The sequence below is a fragment of the Hyla sarda genome, chromosome 8 (assembly GCF_029499605.1).
Source record: "Hyla sarda isolate aHylSar1 chromosome 8, aHylSar1.hap1, whole genome shotgun sequence".
NCBI classification, from domain to species: domain Eukaryota; kingdom Metazoa; phylum Chordata; class Amphibia; order Anura; family Hylidae; genus Hyla; species Hyla sarda.
In genome coordinates, this window is record NC_079196.1 from 89,575,447 (window position 1) to 89,599,829 (window position 24,383).

The following is a 24,383-nucleotide window of genomic DNA, read 5'->3' on the forward strand; positions in this document are numbered from 1 at the left end:
GGCATGTGGCACAATACTCGGAGCAAAAACCAAGCATTCCAACCTGTGGAATGCGCTGAACCTGCAGAAACTGCCCTATCAGTCACACGCATAATGTGATGGAAGCAGGCTTAGGAATCGCCCCCCGTCCTCCAAAATCCATCTAATATAAGGTCCCCTTATATGGGACATATCAAATGAGAAACTAAGAACAGATACTACACTTGATCCTACTCAAAAAGCCCAAGAAGAGAGCATAGGAGAGTACTCCAGTAAAAAATCACTGGCAGACTACCCTACAGATAGGGGCACGAAGAAAGCCACAGAATACAGTAAGGCTGCAGTACCAACTTTTGGCCACCAGAGAGGGCCAAGTACAAGAATGGAAACAGAAGAGCTGTGTATGAAACAACCACCAGAGGGCGCAGAGAGCCCGGGAAAATTGAAGTGATTTTCCCCAGATATGTTCCCCAGAAGAACCTCTGCTAAATTCAGTGAGTCGCCAGCAGGGGGCTTTGCCTTCTCAATTTACATATTTTTTGTCCATGACTCCTCTAGGATGTGGAGTCACAGGAAATGAATATGTGAATTGAGCTGGAGAAGCCCTCTGCTCGTGATTCACTGAATTTAGCAGAGGTTCTTCTGGGTGACATATCTCAGGACCTACTGGACATATTTAAGTAAGTGATCCCTCCTTGGACTCCTGTTCACCCGCACTATAAACCAGTGTGTTGGGCTAGAGTGGTAAACAGGCTGACAGTTTTCCTTTAAATCAAGTGATCAAAAAAACACTTTGTATGTATATATATATATATATATATATATATATATATATATGTTTAATTCTGTCATACAATACAATAGATAAATCATCCAGGACATTCTGCTCTCATAAAATCACTACTTTTATTTTCTTCTCTTACATATAGCTGGCACCATCAGTAAATGCATCTTTAATTTAATATCAATTTGAATCAAGATCTATAAAATAATAAACACATTCACCTGTATAATATTGTACTAAAGTAATGCATAAATATAGAGCCATGTGGGTCTGAGATTGTGCCTAATGTTATTAAATCAATAAATGTACATTATGTCATATCTCCAATTGAGACCATTTGGGAAATTAGTATTTAGGAATATAAATCCATCCTGCTTCTCTATTCAGAAGATTCATTTGTCTGGTGTGATTTATAGGTATCTTTCTATTCAGAAGACATTGATTTCATTCACCACCTCTGGCTGATCTGTGCACTTTAATTGATTAAAAGTGGAAACCTTTTATGTTCTGCCATGAACTTTAATGGAGTGATTTTGCAGTCCCTGACACATTTCATTTTCTTTATCTGAAATATGTTCTGTTATACGAGTTGTGATTGCAGCCTACATACAATAGCTTGAAGTGTAACAATGTATGACATGTACTACATGATCAGAGTCACAATTTAGAAATGAAATTATAGTTTCATTGCAATGTATTTATTTACCTTCAAAGCCAATAAGACATTGCATTTACTCCAACTTAAATAAAAAAGACCAAACTCTAGAAGACCTATGGGAGAGTGGTGAGCGCTATTTTCAAGGTAGAACAAACAAAAAGAGAATAGTTCTAATCTGGCACTACTGAGAGGCATGCAGTCTGGATTACCCTTAAACAGCCAGGTGGTGCTCTGAGTATAGCATAACCACAACTGGCAAAAGGTAAGATGAGAAAAGACTCGGCAAATCACAGCTGTTGATCAACATATGGACTTAAATCTGAAAGGAAAGATCATGACACAGTCCGTGGCAGGGGAGGGAGAGGATGGAGGCAGGGAGTACTGTGTGGCTTGAAGAAGTGCCAGGTTGGCATGAAACCACGCTATTCCACCAGTACCACCTGCCTACATCCTCTCCCTCCTCTGCCATGGACTGTGTCATGATCTGTCCTTTGGATTAAAGTCCCTATGTTGATCAGCAGCTGTGAGTTGCTGAGTCTTTTCTTGTCTTACCTTCTGCCTATTTTCAAGGTAACATAGTAACTGTCACGATTCGGCTAGCTGGTTGTGGATCCTCTGTGTCAGCGAGGGATTGGCGTGGACCGTGCCGGTGGACCGGTTCTAAGATGCTACTGGTGTTCACCAGAGCCCGCCGCAAAGCGGGATGGTCTTGCTGCGGCGGTAGCAACCAGGTCGTATCCACTAGCAACGGCTCAACCTCGCTGACTGCTGAGAAGGCGTGGGACAGAAGGACTAGGCAGAGGCAAGGTCAGACGTAGCAGAAGGACGGGGCAGGCGGCAAGGTTCGTAGTCAATATGGATAGCAGGAGATCTGGAAACACAGGCTTTGGACAACACTAAACGCTTTCACTGGCACAAGGCAACAAGATCCGGCAAGGGAGTGCAGGGGAAGTGAGGTATTATAGCCAGGGAGCAGGTGGAAGCTAATTAGGCTAATTGGGCCAGGCACCAATCATTGGTGCACTGGCCCTTTAAGTCTTAGAAAGCTGGCGCGCGCGCGCGCCCTAGAGAGCGGAGCCGCGCGCGCCAGCACATGACAGCCGGGGACCGGGACGGGTAAGTGACTTGGGATGCGATTCGCGAGCGGGCGCGTCCCGCTATGCGAATCGCATCCCCGCCGGCAATGTCAGTGCAGCGCTCCCGGTCAGCGGGTCTGACCGGGGCGCTGCAGAGAGAGAGACGCCGTGAGCGCTCCGGGGAGGAGCGCTCGGTGTAACAGTACCCCCCCCCCTTAGGTCTCCCCCTTTTTTTGTCCGGCAACTGCTTCACATGGGACGAGGACACCGGGAGTGATTGTAGGGTTTCCTCAAAGGCAGGCAGTACAGCAGGAGTGGGAATGGGGAGGGAGGGCAGAGGGTGAAGCTTGACACGGGGCAGGGTGTCACCAGGACGGGGGCCATGAGGAGGCACGGCACAGTCCTGATAGGCCTTGGGGAGACCAGGTGTAGGAGGAGGCACTGAGGCTTGCCTGATGGGACTGGGAGGAGAGGAGAGGCATTTCTTGTGGCAAGCAGAGCCCCAATTCTTGATCTCCCCGGTGGTCCAGTCAAGGGTGGGAGAATGATGCTGGAGCCATGGCAGACCAAGGAGGACTTCAGAGGTGCAGTTGGGAAGGACGAAAAATTCAATCTTTTCGTGATGGGGTCCAATGCACATTAAGAGGGGTTTTGTGCGGTAACGCACGGTGCAATCCAATTTAACTCCGTTGACCGCGGAAATGTAGAGCGGCTTGACGAGACGGGTCACCGGGATGCAGAACTTATTCACCAAAGAATCCAGAATAAAATTTCCAGAGGCACCAGAGTCCAAGCAGGCCACGGCTGAGAAGGAGGAGTTGGCAGAAGGAGAAATCCGCACGGGCACAGTGAGAAGTGGAGAAGCAGATTTCGTACCAAGAGACGCCACACCCACGTGAGCTGGGTGCGTGTGTGCGTTTCCCAGACGTGGAGGGCGAATAGGGCAATCCACCAAGAAGTGTTCGGTACTGGCACAGTACAGACAAAGATTTTCTTCCCTACGGCGAGTCCTCTCTTCCTGGGTCAGGCGAGACCGATCCACTTGCATAGCCTCCTCGGCGGGAGGCACAGGCATAGATTGCAAAGGATACTGTGGGAGAGGTGCCCAGAGATCTAAGTCTTTTTCCTGGCGGAGCTCCTGGTGTCTCTCAGAAAAACGCATGTCAATGCGGGTGGCCAAATGGATAAGTTCTTGCAGGTTGGCAGGAATCTCTCGTGCGGCCAGCACATCCTTGATGTTACTGGATAGGCCTTTTTTAAAGGTTGCGCAGAGAGCCTCGTTATTCCAAGATAATTCGGAAGCGAGAGTACGAAATCGGATGGCGTACTCGCCTACTGAAGAATTACCCTGGACCAGGTTCAGCAGGGCAGTCTACTGATGCACCCCATGATTTTATTTGCCTTGGCAGCAGCTGCCTGACACTGGTCACTACAGCTAAATTTACTATTAAAGGGGTATTCCAGGCAAACACTTTTTTTTATATATCAACTGGCTCCGGAAAGTTAAATAGATTTGTAAATTACTTCTATTAAAAAATCTTAATCCTTCCAATAGTTATTAGCTTCTGAAGTTTTCTGTCTAACTGCTCAATGATGATGTCACGTCCCGGGAACTGTGCATGATGGGAGAATATCCCCATAGGAACTGCATAGCTACGAGGACGTGACATCATCATTGAGCAGTTAGACAGAAAACAACAACTCATCTTCAGAAGCTAATAACTATTGGAAGGATTAAGATTTTTTAATAGAAGTAATTTACAAATCTGTTTAACTTTCCGGAGCCAGTTGATATATAAAAAAAAAGTTTTTGCCTGGAATACCCCTTTAACAAAAGAAACATAAACAATTTACATGCAACCGAGGTTAAACTAACAGGCCTATAATTCCCGGGGTCACCTTTTGACCCCTTTTTAAATATTGGCACTACACTTGCCATACGCCAGTCCTGGGAAACAGTCCCTATCACTATAGAGTCACTGAATATTAAAAATAGGGTTCTGTCTATTACATTACTTAATTCCTTTAGAACACGGGGGTGAATGCCATCTGAAAATGCTGATTTATCTATTTAGATTTTTTGTAGGCAGCACTGTACTTCTTCTTGGGTTAGACAGGTGACCTGTACTTCTTCCTGGGTTAGACAGGTGACCTGCACAGGGGCGTTTATCTTATCTCCCTGTATTTCACCTGGCATTTCATTTTCCTATGTGAATACAGTGGAGAAGAATTTGTTTAATATATTTGCTTTTTACTGATCCCCGTTTATAATTTCTTCTTTATCGTTTTTTAAAGGGCCAACACTTTCAAATGGTCAGGCCCTGCACCATTTGGGACAGATAATTGTCTTTAGCTATAGTCAGAAACCTGTTTCCTTTATGAGATGTACAGGTCTCAGTCTCCCAGTTTATATCAGGATAGTTTAAGTCCCCCATTATTATCACCTCATTCTGATTTGCTGCATTGTTTATTTGCCTCATTAATTGATCTTCTGCCTCTTCCATTATGATTGGTGGCTTATAGAAAACCCCTATCAGAATTTTTTTCTGTTTATCTCCATATATTTCTACCCATATTAACTTCACATTATCGTTTCCCGCCCGTATATGTTCCCGCAGTGTGGCCTTCAGCAAGGATTTAACATAAAGACAAACTTCTCCCCTTTTCCCTTTTGTTCAATCCTTCCTGAATAGTTATTATGCCAATTTTGTGAGGATAAATGTCATAGCATATCTTTGGGTAAGAACTTGCCTTTTACACATATCCAAATCTCTGTTAACCTTTACACAGCGATGGGCATAGATTATGGAATACTGGTTGTTAGTAGGCACCACTAGGTGGAGCTTACTGAAGACATATATTTACTGACTATAATGGGAGCTATTAACATCCCCTAGTAGTCCCTAGTAGTACTCCATCCAGTAAGTCATGCTGTAGCCTCTCTAATTCACAGACTTATGTTTCATTAAAGGGATTGTCCTATCAACAATGCTCAAAGTATCAGTATAATCACTAGGTCTCCACCTGTTAGGGCCCCAGTGAAACCAGAACAGGGTATCTGAGTATTTCATTTAAATGGATTCACACATGTGCACTGCCGCTGCATTCTTTGTCTGTAAAACTATCAGAGACAGCAGCACAATGTACTCAGCTCTCGGTCCCAGTGCCATACACAGTAAATGGTCCCAGTCCCATACACAGTAAATGAATAAGCAGTTCACACACGGGTAACACTATTCAAATGGGAGACCTGGGACCCCCATTCTCGAGATTGCTTTGATTTCTTCCAAGAGAGGCCCGATGAAGCACAATTAGTGTGAAACGGCTGCTGTAGCCTCAGTACTTTTGTACCCCCTGCATGTTTCCCCCCTGCAACTATGTGAATATAGCTGACCAACAATAAAGAAGAAGTGAAGATTGGGTGAGTCGCCGTCTCTTTATTCCTCTTTGCTTTTAAATTAAAAGCTGACCTGCCACTCCATCTTCACGGACTTCTCCATCTTCCATCAGATGAACGATTGGCAGCACAGCAGCACAAATGCATGCTGGGAATACAGGCTGGGGCGGCTGAGACACATGATGGTTTGCAGTATGTTCTGTTGCATGCTCCTCATCTGAAAAAAATATATATATTAATGAGGTTGCCCAACTGCCAACACGACCTGAAAGATGACCAGAAGCATCCAGCCTTTCTTAGCTATGACTCACCTTCAGCACTCACGGCAGAGCGGATTGACCACACGGAACCCCGGCGGAATGAATAATTACGGTGAGAAGTACTTGAAGTGCAGGAGGGGCTCACTGACAGACGTCGGGAATTCAGATTGGTGGCTTCTTCTACTGGCAAATAAGAATAGAGATGTGAAACCTGATCTAAAAACAGTAACCAGTAAGTCTAAGCAATAAAAAAAAAAAACTGTGATCAGTATCAACAAAACCGTGTCATAGCTGGAATATTCACTTCACACCTCACTTTATTATTTGCTTTGATGTTATTTATAAAAGATCCATTTACTTTTTAGATAATTCATGTGACTATTAACTAAATAACTACGACTGGAATTATGTATGCAGCAGGGGCTATGGAAATTCTCAGGGATAGTAATAGCAACGAAAAACTTTACAGATCTATAACTTTCTTGCGCTCATTGAAATGGCTAGTTGACATTCTGTATCATTTATTTACTGCAAATAAGATCTAAATGTTCAAATAATGAAACATTTCCCAAGATTAGGACACATGACCCCATAGCACACCTTCTTCCTCCTGCTCAGAGTTGGGGGAGCAGGTTGGCTCATAGCATGCCTCCTGAGTCACTGGTATAGCTGTGATGAGACTGGCCTCTCTGCCTAAACGTTTCTTCTCTTCTTCTTGCTGGAGATTCTTGAGTATGTGCTCAGCTCGCTGGTGGGATCGTGACACAGCACGAGCAGAGAAAGATTTCTGTAGTTTGTTGTTAAAAAGAGTAAGCACAATAAAAGGCGTTCTCATCTGATAGCAATACTATCGTATATGAAGTTACGTCATGAAGAGGTTCAGGGTCTCTCTGGTCCTATACTTAAAGAGGCACTGTCACCAACATAACATATAACTATGTTGCACATATAGCAATTTAAACATTATCTCCAATATATATGTCATTTAAAAAATATTGTGATTTTTGCCTTATATTTGGCCATTATATTTTAATCATAGACCTAACAATTTTAATTAAAAAAAAAGTAAAAGAAAATGGTTTAGTACATTTATAAAACCAACTACTCACAGATTGATCCTCACTTATTGGGTCTTGAACACTTCCACTGCTCTGAGGAACCCAAGGTGGATCAAACATTGGAACTGACGGCATACCCAAGATGGGAGAGGGTAATGTGAAGTTAATGCTGGGGGGAGGGATCTGTAACATTTAAAAAAGGTTTACGGTTCGGTACAGTTGAGATTTATCAACATTTATTGTATCACCTTTGAACAATCTGTGATATATATCAAACCTTATATATCTGCTGTGCTCCTTCCTCCATTCTTGGCCAAACCTGATATCGGAACCTCCAGAGTGTGTGGAATTTTAGAATCGCATTCAGTCTCTGTCCTGCTTCTGGATGCTGGAACTCAGAAGTTAGCATCTCAGAGACTGCATCCGGTACCTTCACAGCGCAAAGCAGGAACATGGCAGCTGCAAGAGTATTTGTTGATATGTATCATATAAAACCGTAACTAGTTTTGTTTTTATTCACCCAGCTGCACATAACATTACATCTTTCTGTGTTGCATACATAATGTGAAGGAAAATTCATTTGAGAAGAAATTATTATATATATATATATATATATATATATATTTTATATTTTCTCTTTTAGTAAACCTCTCACCTGCAGCTCCTGCCATGTGCTCATCCACACTCAACAGGAGCTCCCATGCAGCTGGCTGAATGTCCCCATACATTTCCTCTGTCAAGATGGGGGCTGCCTTAATCAACAAAGACAGAGGGGCAGGAGACAAGCTCATAACCTAAAATACACAAAAAGGGAATTTATGAATGCTTACACAAAGAACTGGCATAAAAAGGTCACAGAATTTTATAAAAAAAAACTGATATGTAAGCCTTAATGAATTCCCCCATATTCTTTACATAAGTATAAAAAAACAGCAATACACAGGATAAAATAGCCAAATATTAATCTAAAAAAGGTTCTATCATCACACACAATAAAGCATCTAGACAGCTTACATATCTCCCATAGACTATTATAAAAATGACAGTGTATGTGCAGACCCTTTTGTGAAAACAGCTGTCAGTGGCATACTCCTCCTCTCTCATTGACAACACATGAACGCTTGTCCATGCTGAACATGTCTATAGGGAATAAGAAAGATAGCTATTGAAGGTGAAAAGCTGCCATTACTGTGCTGCTCATACTGCTGGCTAAGAATGCAGAACAGGCTACTGCGTTGCTGGTGCTTAAAAAGAACCTTCCTGATTCTCCAGCCCCTATGATAAAAATTAGCTACAGAACTTATACTCCAAAATTTGGGTGACAAATGTTTGCATTAGAGAACCCCTTAATTGTGAAAACAATGAGACAGATTTTCTAATACTCTGTAATACCCAGATAGTGTAAACCTTTTTGTACATTCTTGGACTGAGTAGTCTAAGTAAAACCACTTATTAGTTGATTTACGTTACACCAAAATATGGTGCCAAAAATGTGGTTTATCCCATTTCTTTTTTTCAACTTGTTGGTCTAAGGATGCACATGATGCATTTGGAGGCCATGCTTCTACAAGAGTTAAGTATATCACTGGACTTGTCTTCCCTCCAGAGGTATGTCTCACAGGATATGATCCCACGTGGGTTAAGGATAAAGAAGTTTCCTACCACCATCTATTACGAGCAGTTCAAAGCGGAATGGCAGGACTTGTGCGACTTCTCTATGCACTTTGTGAAGCTCATTATCCGATATGAACAGCAAGTTCTCGAAGAGGTGAGAGATAAAATTACAAGATAATGTTGTCACATTTGCTGAACATGAACTGTTTAATGAGCTCGATGCTAACATTAATGAGAAGCTGACCTAGCTAGAAACATCAATTGCAGAAACCAAACACACAAAATATTTGAGAGACTTGCAGGACTATAAATCTAATATGGTGTTCAACTGGCCGCAGTTTACTTCTAAGTCCAACACTCCACGCTCCATTTTTAAAAAGTCTTATGCTAGGAGACGTTACAACAAAGGTTATAATAAGAAACGTGGAGATGCACGGGTTAATTTTAGCTCAACTGAGTTTGAATCCTCAGACTCAGCCTCTGAACATGGAGAAGCAGCAAATAATTTTAAAACAGCTAATGATATAATACCTGCTAGTACCACTGTACCTCGTTCATAAGCTGCGTCTTCATCAAATACACCTAGTTAAAAAAAACGCCGGGCGGGCTGCAAACATGGAGCCCAAAGACGCAGCCCCCGGTATTGCAAGGAGAGGAAGAAGTGAGCCTACCCATGTTCAATATCTCGGCCAAGATTCTTTCCACACAACAGATCACTGTTCTATCTCGTGGACTTTCTTTTTCATCAACCACTAGATTTGATTTATTCCGTACATTGTTAGATGTCAATCATTTTGTTAGGGGTATTACATTGCGGAGACACTTTGATGTTATCCGCACTGCTGAGGATTTGTCTGCAGATTAATTTAATGATATTAAAATTTTGGATAATGACATCTCAGGTGAATCCAACTCCTCCAACAATAACGCCCAGTCTGAACGTAACCCTATTACTTATTGTACTAATTTTTTTTTTCAGGATTTGTTGATTACATCTCATTAGGGTGAGTTGCAGGATCGCGTTTCATGCACCCCTGATGAGAGTCCTGTGTTTTGAACCCGTAATAATAATTTTCATCCTGGACATTAATTTTGGACTCTTTTCAGGAGGCGGTCGAGCGCAATCTTACTAACTTAGCCAATACACCATCAGGTGGCAAATTTTTATTTTTAACACCTCAGGAGAGGGATGCTCTTGAAAGCTTGTCCACAGCGGATGATATTATAATTCTACAGGCCTACAAAGGCGGCGCTGTCGTTATTCTTGATAAAGGTTTATATAGAGGCATTAATGTGGACATGCTGTCAGACCTCAATACTTACCGTGTTTTACAATCTGATCCCACACATGTCTTTAGACAGCAACTTACGGAGCTTGTGAATCTTGGGAAGGCAGGTGGCTTTTTCTCTTCCAGGGAGGTTGAATTTATTTTAGTTGAACATCCGATTATTCCTATTTTTCATTCCCTTCCCAAGATTCACAAGCTCTTTTTTCCTCCCCTCTGCAGGCCAATTGTGGCCGGTATTGGTTCACTTAATGAGAACTTATGTGCTTGGGTGGATACATTTCTCCATCCTCTTATCCCCCAAATTCCAGCATATATCCAGGACACTAAACATCTTTTATGCCAACTTGAGGGAGTGGAATGGCTTCAGGATTATTTCTGGATTTTTGCTGATGTTACATCACTCTATTCAGTCATTCCCCACAATTTGGCCATAACAGCATTACAATGGTTTTTATCTGTCTATTCCTCTTATTCTCCTGAACTATGCAAATTTTTGGGTATTGCAGTAACATTTCTGTTGGAACATATTTTTTTATTTTTTATTGTATTTTTATAGTTGTTTTTTTCTTCAAATAACAGGAGCTTCGATGGGGGCAACATTTTCCCCCTCATTAGCTAATATTTTCATGTGTTGGTAGGAATCTGTTTATTTGTTTTCCCCAGATAACCTTTTTATCAACAGACTTATCTGGTACGGTCGCTACATCGACAATCTCATATTCATATGGGGTCCCGATGTGGTGACCGTACCAGATTTCTCCCTGTATCTCAATTCCAACACTTGTAATTTACGTTTTCCAGTCACACATCACAACCATACTGTTTCTTTTCTGGATTTAAATCTAAATGGAAATGCTGATACTAAAAAGATTTTGTGTGCCCGCTCATGTCACCCCCCACATGTTATTAAAAATAAAAAACTGCACCACCGACTCAGATTTCTTCAGAGAAGCAGAGTCCATACAGAAACAGTTACTAGCTAGAGGCTACCCACAGTGGTCGTTAGACAGAGCTAGAAAGATTGCTTTTAATTTTTTTTTATCATAATTACTGCATGGTTTTCGAAAAAATACTGAAAAATCTATAACAAACCCCTCCCCTGTCGTTTTTACTACCCCCTACAGTATGGATTTTTCATTAATTTGTAAAATTATCCATACTCACAAGCATATGATTTTATCTGATCCATGCATACAAACAAATGCATAGCAAAGCAAGCTCCCACTATTGGTCAAAATGTCTCCCCAAGTTTATTTTTAAGTTCACGAACTACATGGTAGTCTCATCCAGGTTCTTATAGATGTGGACACAATAGTTGCATGTGTTGCACGGTCATGCATGTCACCAGATCATTTACGTCTTTTGTTAATACTACATTTTTTATTAAACAATATATTAACCCCTTGGGGACGGAGGGTTTTCCCATTTTTGCACTTTCATTTTTTCCTCCTTATCTTTTAAAAATCATAACTCTTTAAATTTTCCACCTAAAAATCCATATTATGGCTTATTTTTTGTGCCACCAATTCTACTTTGTAAGGACATCAGTCATTTTACCCAAAAATCTAGGTTGAAACGGAAAAAAAAATAATTGAAAATTTAAGAAAAAATGCAATTTTGTTACTTTTGGGGGCTTCCGTTTCTACATAGTAAATTTTTTGGTAAAAATGACACCTTATCTTTATTCTGTAGGACCATATGATTAAAATGATACCCTACTTATATAGGTTTGATTTTTTCGTACTTCTGGAAAAAATCATAACTACATGCAGGAAAATTTATATGTTAAAAATTGTCATTTTCTGATCCCTATAATTTTTTTTTTCTGCGTATGGGGTGGTATGAGGCATTTTTTGCGCCGTGATCTGAAGTTTTTAGCGGTGCAATTTATGTATTGATCGGACTTTTTGATCACTTTATTCATTTTTTCATGATATAAAAAGTGACCCAAAATATGCTATTTCGGACTTTGGAATTATTTTGCGCATACGTGATGAGCATGCGGTTTAATTAACCATATATTTTTATAATTCGGACATTTCCACACGTGGCGATACCACATATATGTATTTTTATTAACACAGTTTTCTTATTTTTTTTATGGAAAAAGGGGGGTCATAGGGAAGGGGTTAAATGATCTTTATTCACTTTTTTCACTTTTTTTTTGCAGTGTTATAGCTCCCATAGGAGGCTATAACACTGCACACACTGATCTTTTACATTGATCAATGGTTTCTCATAGGGAATAATTGATCAATGATTCTGCCGCTTGACTGCTCATGCCTGGCTCTCAGGCACTAAGCAGTCATTCGGCGATCGGACAGCAAGGAGGAAGGTAGGAGCCCTCCTGCTGTCCTGTAAGCTGTTCGGGATGATGCAATTTCTTTTCAGCGATCCCGAACAGCCCCCTGAGCTAACCGGCAATGTCTTACTTTCACTTTAGATGCGGCATTCAACTTTGAACGCCGCGTCTAAAGGGTTAATAGCACGCGGCACAGCAATCAGTGCCACACGGGTTATTAGCCACGGGTCCCGGCCATTGTTAGAGGCCAGGCCCGACCACGCCATGGCCCCGCGTTTTAGAAAGGGAGTGGGCAGAGTGCGTATAGGTACGCCCTCCGTCCCCAACAGGTTAATTGTAATACTACGTATGTGGTGTATCTGATCTCATGCATGACCTGCTGCATGCAATATGTCGGTTGTACGACTAGTCAACTAAAGGTGAGGCTTTGTAAGCACCTGTCCGATATTCCTCATTTTTTATCTAGAAATGTATCAGCAGTTTTGAAGCATTGTGCTGAGATACACCAGTGTAGTTTCACTTCTCTACATTTTTCTGCAATTGAGAGAGTTAATCCGTCCAAAAGAGGAGGAGATCATAGGCCGAAACTTCTTAACAGAGAAATATTTTGGATTTTGAAACCTTCAACTCATGCACCTTTGGGCATGAACAAGCGGCAGGATGTTGTACTACATTACTAATTAATTAATTTGGTTTTTGTCTTTTGTTTACAATTTTTTTTCATATATACTTTTTGCTTATTTTTGTGTGTGTCCCCTGTGGACACATTTATCCTGTCATTTGCTTGTCATCCCCATTGATGCGGGTATTTTTCCACTAAGCCTCCACCTATGATTATGTATGGGCTTTGCGTGTCTGAACAACGTTTTGATCAGCACTGACCGATTTTCTCTATTATTATTTTCATCATTTTTTAAATTTCATTCTAATTTTCTGTACATTCGGACACGCACTGCCCATCCATCCACATTCATACTATATGTCATTGTTTGTTTATTTTTATTTCTATTTTTATGGCATCTTAATTGATTCTTTTCCTTTTGTATATTTTCCTCTGTGTACCTTTTGCATATGGATTACTTTTGCAACCATCCCTCCTCTTTACGTGATCATTAGATATGTTCTATTTGACTCTTGAGCTAACCTCGGATTATATGTAAATGTTTTTATCCATTCTTTTTACACCTATGTTGTCTTTTAATTCTGGTTTGATACTAATTCTAAATGCTATGAAGTTTGGAAGGAGTTAATACCACCTGACCACAGCACTTTTGCTCCGGTGTGATTGCTCCACCTACATATATCTATGTCTTCCTTGTATTTGGTGTATGACTAAGAGGGCTCTGCGCTTGAAACACATAACTTCCTGTGTTCCTGTGTGTGTCTTTATCGAATAAAGTGGATTTTATTTGCACCAAGAGCTGGATTCTACTCTTCGTTTCTATCTGCTTCGGTGTTGCCAAGCACCTGGATCCGTGCTCCATCTGCCCGGGCGGGGTGAGCTGGTTGTGCTTTTTCTATCTTTTTTTCACATGTCTCATTTCCTTTAACCAATGGTCAAAATTCTTGTATTTATCTCATTGATAACTTGGGCCTGTAAAGGATAGTATTGGGGTCCAACACTCTTTAAACGGTTCAACGCTGTAAAAAATAGAAAACTAAAAAACATTTGATAAGGCTGTCACCTTCTACAGGGGTCTTGAAAAAATACTCAAAGAATTCTCTTAGGCCTTTAAAGAGAACGTGTCATCAAACAATGTCCTATTGTTTGAAACAATGTTTCTTTATGTTAGACCTATTTTTTTTAATTTAATATAATATCTAATTTACTTTAATATATAGGCCTAATATTAAACTGAGACTTCCAGCTCTGTAAATGTCCAATGGACTTGCCATAATGCATATCTCTAAATTATGTTAAAAACTGCTTAGACAAAATGCGCACCCCCAAAAAGACTTGGTTTACATAGTGTAAAATGAAAATAAAAAAAACAATTTTGGAATTATGGCCAGGTTTTTTTTATTCTTCAAAACAATGTGTGCACTTAAGGGCGCTTTGATGGTCCATAGACTCTAATAGAACACATTACCTATTTTACTGCTGTTTTATTGTTTCATTTAACACTGTGTGAACCCAGGTTTAGGCTGTAATCAGTAAAAATCTAAGTAATACATTAACGCTGCATATACGCAATGTGTGGCCGTACAATGAATCTTGAACTCTTCTGAAGCTGATCTGGTGCTGCTCTGTCATCAAAGTTCTCCCTCTACCTTTCTCCACTGTCGACAACCATCTCTTGGGCCTTTGGCTCCAGAGTATCCAATTAGGCACCTAGCTCTTAAACATGCAGGTGGGCTCACAATGTACTATCTATGTTTTAACTTTATAAAAACTAGTGTTTACTATTTTGAATATTCATTAGATGTTACTAACATCTATATAGGAATATAGGATACACAAGTATAAAGAGTATACTGTACCTGGTGCCTTATATACTTCAGCATCCCACTGTCCTTCTTCCCCTCCAAGTTTGCTTCTGTAACTCTCTTCTTCAGAGATGGTGTTCGAAGGCATGATTTATCCGAGCACTATGTGAGCAAAGTACAAACAGCCTATGATTAAGAGTGCAGCTACTTCTCAAAACATATTAGACTAAACAGCGGTCAAGGAAATGGTACATTTGTGAAAGTTTTTAATTCTGGTACAATAAAGTTGGATTTCTACTTTATGCAGGACAAAAGAAAGTTTGTGTGATATTTTAACTACACCTCTGCAGGTCAGGGCAAAATATTAGTTATATTTTTAATAGTTAGTTTTATAATTATACAAAGTAGCTTTCCAATAAGTAATTTTCACTTCTTACAGCATGGGCAGAACAGTTTTTGCTATGTAAGACATTGGAGTATGTAGAAATATAAAATTCTAATGCTGAGATTTTGAATAACATTTGAAAGCAGGAGTTTTGAGGTTTACTAAAAATAGTCAAGGCTATTTCTGAATATATAACACGAACTAGATCTTTTCTAGTGCAGTCTCAGATAGTGCAGACAGACAAAAGGCAAGATAAAAAAAATATTATTGTGAAGCCTGGTAGGAAAGTTTAGGCTGGGGGAATACCTACTGGTTTGAGAGACCTACTCTTCATAAAAGGTTTATCCTTGCTATTTCTTTTTTAAATCCCATAACAAACACATTAAAATTGGAAAAATAAGAATGTGACTTTGTGTAGGGTAAGGTCACACATAGCGCATCCACAGCATCATCTTTGATGCTGCGGATGCGCTACTGACCATCCCTAAAGTATGCTTCCTGCTGTGCCTGTGCGTCCTGCTTTGTCTGCTCATAGCAGCAATCTACCCTTACCAGCAGACACACAGGGATCTGATCAGGGGTCACACGCACATGCCCAGTGTACTCACAGACATGGCAGCCTCTATCGGCCTAGCTCAGAGAACACGGGGAGCGACTGCGCAGTAGCGCATATGCAGCAACAGATGCACTATGTGTGACCCTACCCTTACTGTATATTTTTTATGTACATCTCAGGTGGCATATAGCTCAGGTGCCTTAAGTGCCCTTTAACCTGTTAGTAACTCATTTCAGTCATAAAGACCCTTTGTGTTCCAGCAGCATTGCCACTTCAGAATTCATTCTCTATGGAAGCCATATAAACAGTCAAGTACTCTATTCCAACAGGAGGCTGGGGTATCCATTTTCAAGATCGTAGGGGGCTCCAACAGTGGAAACCCCCTCAATCAACTAGTTAATCCCTACCCTGTAAAAAGGGGATACCTTTGCTAGATCAAACATGCTATTTTAATATGATGGGTCCTTATGGATTTGACGATATTATGTATGTAATACACTAAGGTTCCCTTAGAGAATATATGTGATCCTATGCCGTTAACAAGCTCATTCATCAAAAAGAAAGAACCATATGTAGATTCAATAGCTAAAAAAAATCTAATTTTAATAGTACACAAATGCACAACAAACACACAAACATCTAAAATCATTTAAGACATATGATTAATACGTAAGCAGAGGTACAACTCAATTACCACAGAGGAAGGAAAAGAGGGGGTCTGGTGTAGGCTCAAAGTGCTTCAGTAGTAGAGAGGTTTACCAAAAGTATATGGAACCCCCAAGAATTTAACCCAAAATAAATATAAAGTTAATTGGGGGGGGGGGGGGTGAATACTAAACCACCCCCATAAACACAATCAAGTAAAGTAAAGGCAAGGTTCCCCAGTAACTAACAGTGCTAGAAACAAAGAGCCAACAAAACAAAAAATGCATAGGAGTATATTACCAAGTGGACCAGGTGGGGATATACACCAGACCTCCGTCACCCAACGTTTCACCACTGAAGGCTTCTTCCGAGGCGTAGTCAGTGTCGGTGCGTGGCTACACTTTGTGTTAGATGTCTACCAATCATAAGCAGAGGGTCAGACCACGTGATCAAGTTAAACTCCGTCCCGTTTCCGGGATAGCAAAAAGTCACCAGTCACGAGATGTTGCAGAGCTATTGTGCTAATGGAATATGCGCTGCAGCAGAGTGGCCGGCGCAGCCGCAGTGCGATCCAAGTTGGGTATCGCGAGATACACGTGATCGCATCGCAGTTAGCGGGAACACCTGGCATCTGATGTCAGACCGTAGCGTCTGCTGTCAGAGCTGTCATGCTAACCGTGGACAACCACTGACTCCCACAGGGAGGGGTCAATGAGTTCTCCACTACGTGCGGAGTATATCACTTCACATTGAGCACAATTACCCGGGGCTCCTAGATAAAGTACATCAGTTGTCAAATGCATGTGGGGCAGCGCAACCATCCTGTTCACTGTCCCACATGCATAGACAGCATAGGGATAAAAGGTAAGTGTCAATAATACCCTGATCATGGGAACCCCCCGGGGGAGAGCAACACTAGGATATATATATATATATATCTATATATAACTAGCTGAGTACCCGGCGTTACCCGTTTTTTCCTTCCTCATCCTTGTTGGGGAGGAAAAACAACAAAGGAGGAAGCTTTTGACTTCATATCCCATCCCCATATATTGTTGTCATATCCCAACCCCATATCCCGTCCCCATATCCCGTCCTCATATCCCGACCTCATATTCTGTCATCATATCCTGACCTCCTATCCCGTCCTCCTATCTTGACCTCATATCCCATCCTCATATCCTGACCTCCTATCCCCTCCTCCTATGTTGACCTCATATCCTGTCCTCATATCCCGACCTCATATCCCATCTTCATATCTCGACCTCCTATCCTGACCTCCTATCCCGACCTCCTCACTTTGTGAGATAGGGTGGGGCTTGCAAGCCGGACTGACACATTCAACAGGAGATCAAGAGCGGAGCTTGTGGAGTAAGGTACTGGAAGTCCCATATACTTGCATGGGACTTGAAACAAAAACCCATCTTTTATATAAGGGTGTAGGTAAGGGTTAATTTAACTATCATATATTTCTACTTGACATATCAGTAATATGTGTACCAGGTATTATTGAAATATCTCCAGCCATATGGACGTTATGTGGGAACGTATATTTCCCATTGATTTGCATGGGACTTTAAACAAAAACCCCGACCCTCACAAATGGGGGTAGTTAAGAGTTAAATTAACTATCCTATATTTAAAGAGGACATATAAGTAACATGTTACCAAGTATTATCGAAATATCTCGAGCCGTTTGGAAGTTATGCAGTAAAATATATTTCCCATAGACTTGCATGGGACTTTAAACAAAAACCCCTGACGCTGACAAATGGGGGTGAGTAAGGGTTAAATAACCTATCCTATGTTTGTTATTGACATATAAGTAACATGTGTGCCAAGTTTCATGTTAATATCTTTAGCCGCTTGGACATGATGCTGGAACATACACACACACACGCACATTGGGGAGAATGTATCATTGGTTTTACCCTGGTTTTGTAGTGTACATTTGTCTCACAGTTTGTCTCAGATGCTGTTTTGAGACTTTTCATTGCGACTTTTGCTTTAGAAGGTTTTCCCTAAAGGAACATACCAAGTCATGATTTCAGTTGATATCATGCAATGGTAAGGAATTCATCATATGCGACTTTTCTGTTTGTCGCATCTTTTGTTGCAACTGTGCTAACTTAGGCACAAATCTACACCAGCCCTGACTTGGCTTACAGAACTGACTGTGGACAGCATTTTTAAAAAGTCACAGATTTTGTCGCACGGAATAAAATGTTGCATAAAAATTCACAGAGGAATCACCATACAAAGTGGAGTACTGAAGTAAGCAAAGTGATCAGCACCAGATTTATCACTTGTTCTGCACCATGTAATAAATCTGACTAAAAATAAAATTTGTAGCACCAATGCACTGATGGTAGTATAAGCAGCTAAGATACAACTGAGTGGATTCCTGTCTTACCATTCCAAAATAAGAATAAACTATAAACATATAAATTGTGTATCAGTATAACACTTACTGTACTTGAATACTGTGAAAAGAAAGGTTCATATGGAGAATGTAAAATTCAGCAATTACTGAAAAGAAGACATATGCCGTAATAAAAGGAGTACTCCGGTGAAAACCTTTTTTCTTTTAAATCAACTGGTGGCAGAAAGTTAAACATATTTGTAAATTACTTCTATTAAAAAATCTTAATCCTTTCTGTACTTATTAGCTGCTGAATACTACATTCTTTTTGGAATGCTCTCTGATGACATCACGACCACAGTTCTCACTACTGACGTTATAATAATAATAATGCTTAATTTATTGTTGTCCTTAGTGTGATTTGATCCCAAGTCCCTAGCACTGCAAGGCAGCAGTGCTAACCACTGAGCCACCATGCTGCCCTTAGCATACATCTGCTATGCATGGTTGCTAAAATGGACAGAGATGTCAGCAGAGAGCACTGTGTTCATGATGTCATCAGTGTTCCAAAAAGAAAGGAATTTCCTCTGTAGCATTCAGCAGCTAATAAGTACTGGAAGGAATAAGATTTTTTAATAGAAGTAATTTACAAATATGTTTAACTTTCTGCCACCAGTTGATTTAAAAGAAAAAAGGTTTTCACCGGAGTACCCCTTTAAGCTGTGGGTTGTTAAAATGCTACTATGTATTAGCAGTCAAATGAACTACCACATGAGCACAAAACAGTTTGTAAAATAAAGACGGTAGTAAATGATGCTAATTCTCTGATGTGACTTATATATCACTTGATCTAAATTGTAGTTTGAACTCCTCCGTTAGATACAGCAGCTTGGTGGGACGTGCTGTGGCAAATAGATGTGTTACTCTCCGCAAAGGATTGCCTTAGCATTACTGCCTACGTGATACCACTACATACAAAAAATCAGAGCTCCCGGTTATTATGTGCGAACTACTCCGGCCGGAAGTGTCTCACCGGCTGGCTGCCTTGGTCTGATGATACTGAGCCGAGACCCGCAATTTGCTTAGTGACGTCACTTACTGCAAAGGCCTAGGGCCAAAAAAGTTCTAGGATCTGACGCGTTTCGGAAAGTCCGCTTTCCTTTCTCAAAGATCGTTGATGCTGCGGGTTCAAGGCTATTTATAGATGTTTCAGTCTCCATCATTCCAGTATACTTATTTTCTTATAAAAACTTATAAAAGTTTTCTTCATTGATAAAAGCTAGAATTTGGGTCATGTTCCTTGGATTAAAACAGCAGCTTCTATGTAAAAAGCGCACTGAAAACGCACCTTAATTGCCGCACAATGTGAATATGGTCCAATTCAAAAAATCCAGAAATTACCTAAAGAGTTTTGGTAAAGTGGTCCAGAAGGGTCTGGTATGATAGTATTATTATTGCAAAAATGCAAACAGTTCAAAGTTCGTGTTAAGGCCATAAGGGACCATAGAATTCAGATTGAAAATCCATTTCCCTTCTGCTCGGCACATAGCTGCTATATAATCCCCCCCTCTCCAGTGTTTTTTTTATATGTTCTATCCCAAAAAACTGTGAACCCGAGAAGGAAGCGTTATGTTTATCTAAATAATGTCTGGACAGGGGGTGTCCCAAAAATTTCCTACCAATATTATAGATATGTTCCCCTATCCTTTTCAATAGCATGCGTTTAGTCCTTCCCACATACATTTTTTCGCAAGGGCATACAATTCCATAAATCACCCCTTTAGTTTTACAGTTTATATGGGTCTTAATGAGTTGGCTGAACAGGCCATCCTTGGTTTTTATTTCCAATACCTGTTTTCCTTTAGTTATTTTACATTGCAACAATGGCAAGGGAAAAAGCCTGATTTATGGAGAAAAGTAGATTGATCCTTCTTTTCATCATTTTTTTTATTTTTTATCATGGGTGCCACTTGATTTCCTATATTTGCTGGTTTTCGGAAAGTGAATAGTGGTTTTTGTGGGACCAATTCTCCTATAATCCGATCCTCTTTTAATATATTCCAATGTTTCTGTACAATTCTTTTGAAAGCAAAACTCTGACTTGTATAGAAGGTAATTATAGGAATTTTTATCTGGTCCTGTGGATCTGGATTGCAATTTTTATCCTCCTTATTCACCAAAAGGTGTTCTCTCTCAGAGTTTTGAATTTGTTCTGCTGTTTTCTCCAAGATCTCCTTCCTTTATACCTTTTCCACAAATTTATTCTGTAACTCCTGGTCCTCTCTCTTGCATTCTTCCAATTCTGTGCAGTTCCTGCGAAGTCGGATGAACTGGCTTTTTGGTATTTTATTGAGCCATATAGGCAAATGGCAGCTATATAACTATTGCTATCCGTAGTTTTCTTAAATGATTTTGTAAAAATTTGGTGGTCCTTAATAAATATTGTGAGGTCTAGAAAATGTATCTCCGTCCGACCGACAGTAGGCGTAAAAGATAGATAAAAAATCTTTTTTTATTTAAATCATTTAAAAACATATTCAACTTGTGTTCAGACGCTTTCCAAATAAAAACTTAAATCATCGATAAAACGATACCAGAAGACCAAGTCTGACGCCAGGACAATCCTTGGGAGGATAACTTGTTCCTCCCAATATCCCATATATAGGTTTGAATACCCTGGCGCAAACTGGTCCCCATAGCGGTACCCCACTTCTGTAAGTAAAAATCTCCTTCATATAAAAAATAATTATGATTTAATATAAAAGCAATACTTTTTCCTATAAACTGAATCTGATCCAAGGGTAACATCACATCTTTTTGCATAAAATATTCGGCTGCTGATTGTCCTTTTTGATGATCAATTATCGTATATAACGCTGTCACATCTAGTGTCCCCATGATGTATTCAGGTTGCCATGTGGTATTTTTCAAAATCTGAAGGACATGCTTTGTGTCCTTCAGATATGCTGGTAACTGGGCAACATGTTTTTGCAATTGTGTATCTACATACTTTGACAAGTTAGATGTTAAACAATTTATCCCGGAAATTATCGGACGCCCCGGTGGGTTTGTAGTAGACTTGTGTATTTTAGGAATATGGTAAAAAGCGGGTATTTGTGGATTTTTTATATTAATAAAATCAGCTTCTTTCCTGTTTAACCCCTTAAGGACCAACACAAGTAACAAAAACACAAAACAATTGAGTTCCTTCTTTTTTCTTTTAAACAAAAAAGCACCTACTCAAGGAGCTCCAGGCAACTCCAATCGGACAATCTGATTATAACACGTGTGTAGGGCTATTCAAATGCTTGCATCACGCCAACATTAAACAGTTATATAGGTCAAACATCTAGAAATATAAAAACTCGAATTAATGAACATAGAGCGGCAGTTAGAAAAGCTCTAAAAAATGAATTTAACGAATTAGATGTCACATCAAATAAGTACGGTGAAACAACAGTAGCACGACATTTTAAAGAGTCTCAACATCAAGTGTCTGATTTAAGGTGGCAGGTGATCGAACAGGTAACAGTTCACACCAATGAAAACCAAAACTGAAAATGCTTGCTTCAGTGGGAAACGTTTTGGATTACGGAATTGGAAACTCTTGTACCGAAAGGTATGAATGAACAATGTAGCTTTAAGGCATTTTTTATAGGTCATGTAATTGTATGTTCGTTGGTTTGTAATACTTAAAATTTATATGTGCACATATACACTTTATGAGGCTATACCAATTAGTAACAGCTGTGTTTGAAGTATTTAGAAGCTCTTGTTCCCAGCAGTCTTTGCGCATGAATAAGGGGGTCCGCCCCTGAAACGTTGTGCCATGACTGATGAAAGTACCAATATTGCTGCTATGAAGTTGCTGGTTTATGTAACTAATTGAGTCCTGGGAGACCGTCTTTGTGCAAAATTATGAAACAAGAAAAATAAAGCCGGAAGAATCTTCCTGATAACAGTGAGTTATTGCATTTTATTGCTCACAAAACAAATACTGTTTAATGTTGGCGTGCTGCAAGTATTTGAATAGCCCTACACACGTGTTATAACCAACACAAGTAAACCTGTAACGCTCCTGAAAGACCAGGCCTGTTTTTTCAAATCGGGGATGTCTGTCTTTATTAGAGAGTAACCCTGGTAACGTTTTGTCAATCACGATAATTCTAACATTGTTTTTTTGTCATAAGTTGTCCTTCATGTACATAGTAAAAGTAAGCCGATATCATTTGTAGTTTTTTTTTTACAATGCAAAAAATCATGAAATGTTAAGGAAAATTAAAATTTTTTGCTATTTTAACACTAATAGGTTGCATATATTTATACTTACTGACCAAATAGTTCATGAAACTTATACTTTCAGATGTCTACTTTATTTTGACAGCATTTTTTTTGGTTTTTAATTCACATTTTAAATTACGTAGAAGCCTAACAATTTAACTTGAAATTTAGAAAATTTAGAAAATTTAAAAAGTACATCTTTTTTATGTGCTATGTAAAGTTTGCAGAAATTTGAAGGTGGTAGAACATAGGAACACCCCCCAAATGACCCCATATTAAAAACTAGACCCTTCAAGGTATTCGCTAGGGGGTACAGTGAGTATTTTAACACCATAGTCTTTTGGCAGGAATTATTACAAAGTCAGTGTTAAAATTAGAAATTTGCAATTTTCACAAATGCATCATTTGTGGGACATATTTTTTGTACATCACTTCTGATATTGCAAGAAATGCACCCTATATTTTATTAAGCTGCTCGGCCAGTGTTTGGAAATATCCCCACTTAGGCCATATTTGGTTCCTTATATATAACAACAACCTTTTTAGGGGTCACCCCCCCAAGGGGTTAGCCCTAAACTAGAAACCCCCCCTTAAAACTGAATTTTATTGAGTCACTTAAAATATATAAGTTCTGGTATAGTGGTTAAAAACACAGCTAATAGTTGCCTGTATAATATGCGTGCATCCAGTAACTCTTTGACAGTGATACTGTGCTTTAGACAGCACTATTGTGCGGATGCCGCTGAACGGATGGATACTGAAAGCTGCTGGTTAAAACATGAATAGCACTCCACTGCCCGACGTTTCGTTGGCTAAGCCAACTTTATCAAGGTACAGAGGCAGAGGCGGATGTGTGCCGTGTGATCCTACACATTATGCATTTTTATTTTTGATTATATTTATTTAATAAATGTATTTTTATTATTTTTTTACACGCTTTTACATTTTTTTACACTTTTTTTTACATTTATTGTCTTTACACTTTCTTTTTTACACTTTTATTTATTTTATATTTTTTTACACTTTTTTTTTATGCTTTGGAATACTTAGTATTCCAAAGCATTGCAGTTATATGCTGCCTGCCAGTTTTACACTAGCAGGCAGCATATCAGGACGTGCATCAGGCAATAACCGGGGCAGACCTGGGGGTCCTAGTAAAGACCCCCGGCTGCCCAGGTAAGCAGCAGCACCCCACAATAGTTGCGGGGTGCTACAGGAGAGAGACAGAGGGAGCCCCCTCCCTCTGTCAAAACTCCTTACAGCTCACGGTCGCTTCCGACCGCGGCTGCAAGGGTTAAACTGCCGGGACC

The 24,383-nt window shown here is 40.0% G+C and overlaps 1 protein-coding gene and 1 non-coding gene across 31 annotated transcripts in view; both read right to left on the reverse strand.

The window, feature by feature from the left end:
* The window catches only part of UNC80 (unc-80 homolog, NALCN channel complex subunit), a 206,662-nt gene that overhangs the window by 68,825 nt on the left and 113,454 nt on the right, over positions 1-24,383 (reverse strand). For 27 of the 30 annotated variants that reach the window (XM_056535252.1, XM_056535244.1, XM_056535267.1 and 24 more), the window contains 7 exons: positions 14,899-15,006; positions 7,868-8,006; positions 7,490-7,671; positions 7,264-7,395; positions 6,755-6,941; positions 6,206-6,337; positions 5,968-6,111 (listed from right to left, as the gene is read on the reverse strand). In XM_056535252.1, coding sequence (XP_056391227.1) covers positions 5,968-6,111; positions 6,206-6,337; positions 6,755-6,941; positions 7,264-7,395; positions 7,490-7,671; positions 7,868-8,006; positions 14,899-15,006 — 1,024 coding nt within the window. The remainder of the gene's footprint in view (positions 1-5,967; positions 6,112-6,205; positions 6,338-6,754; positions 6,942-7,263; positions 7,396-7,489; positions 7,672-7,867; positions 8,007-14,898; positions 15,007-24,383) is intronic. The other 3 variants (XM_056535264.1, XM_056535257.1, XM_056535235.1) reach the window with 1 other exon arrangement.
* On the reverse strand, positions 46-234 carry LOC130289944 (U2 spliceosomal RNA). Its single transcript, XR_008847482.1, has one exon. It is a non-coding gene; the product is annotated as a U2 spliceosomal RNA (small nuclear RNA).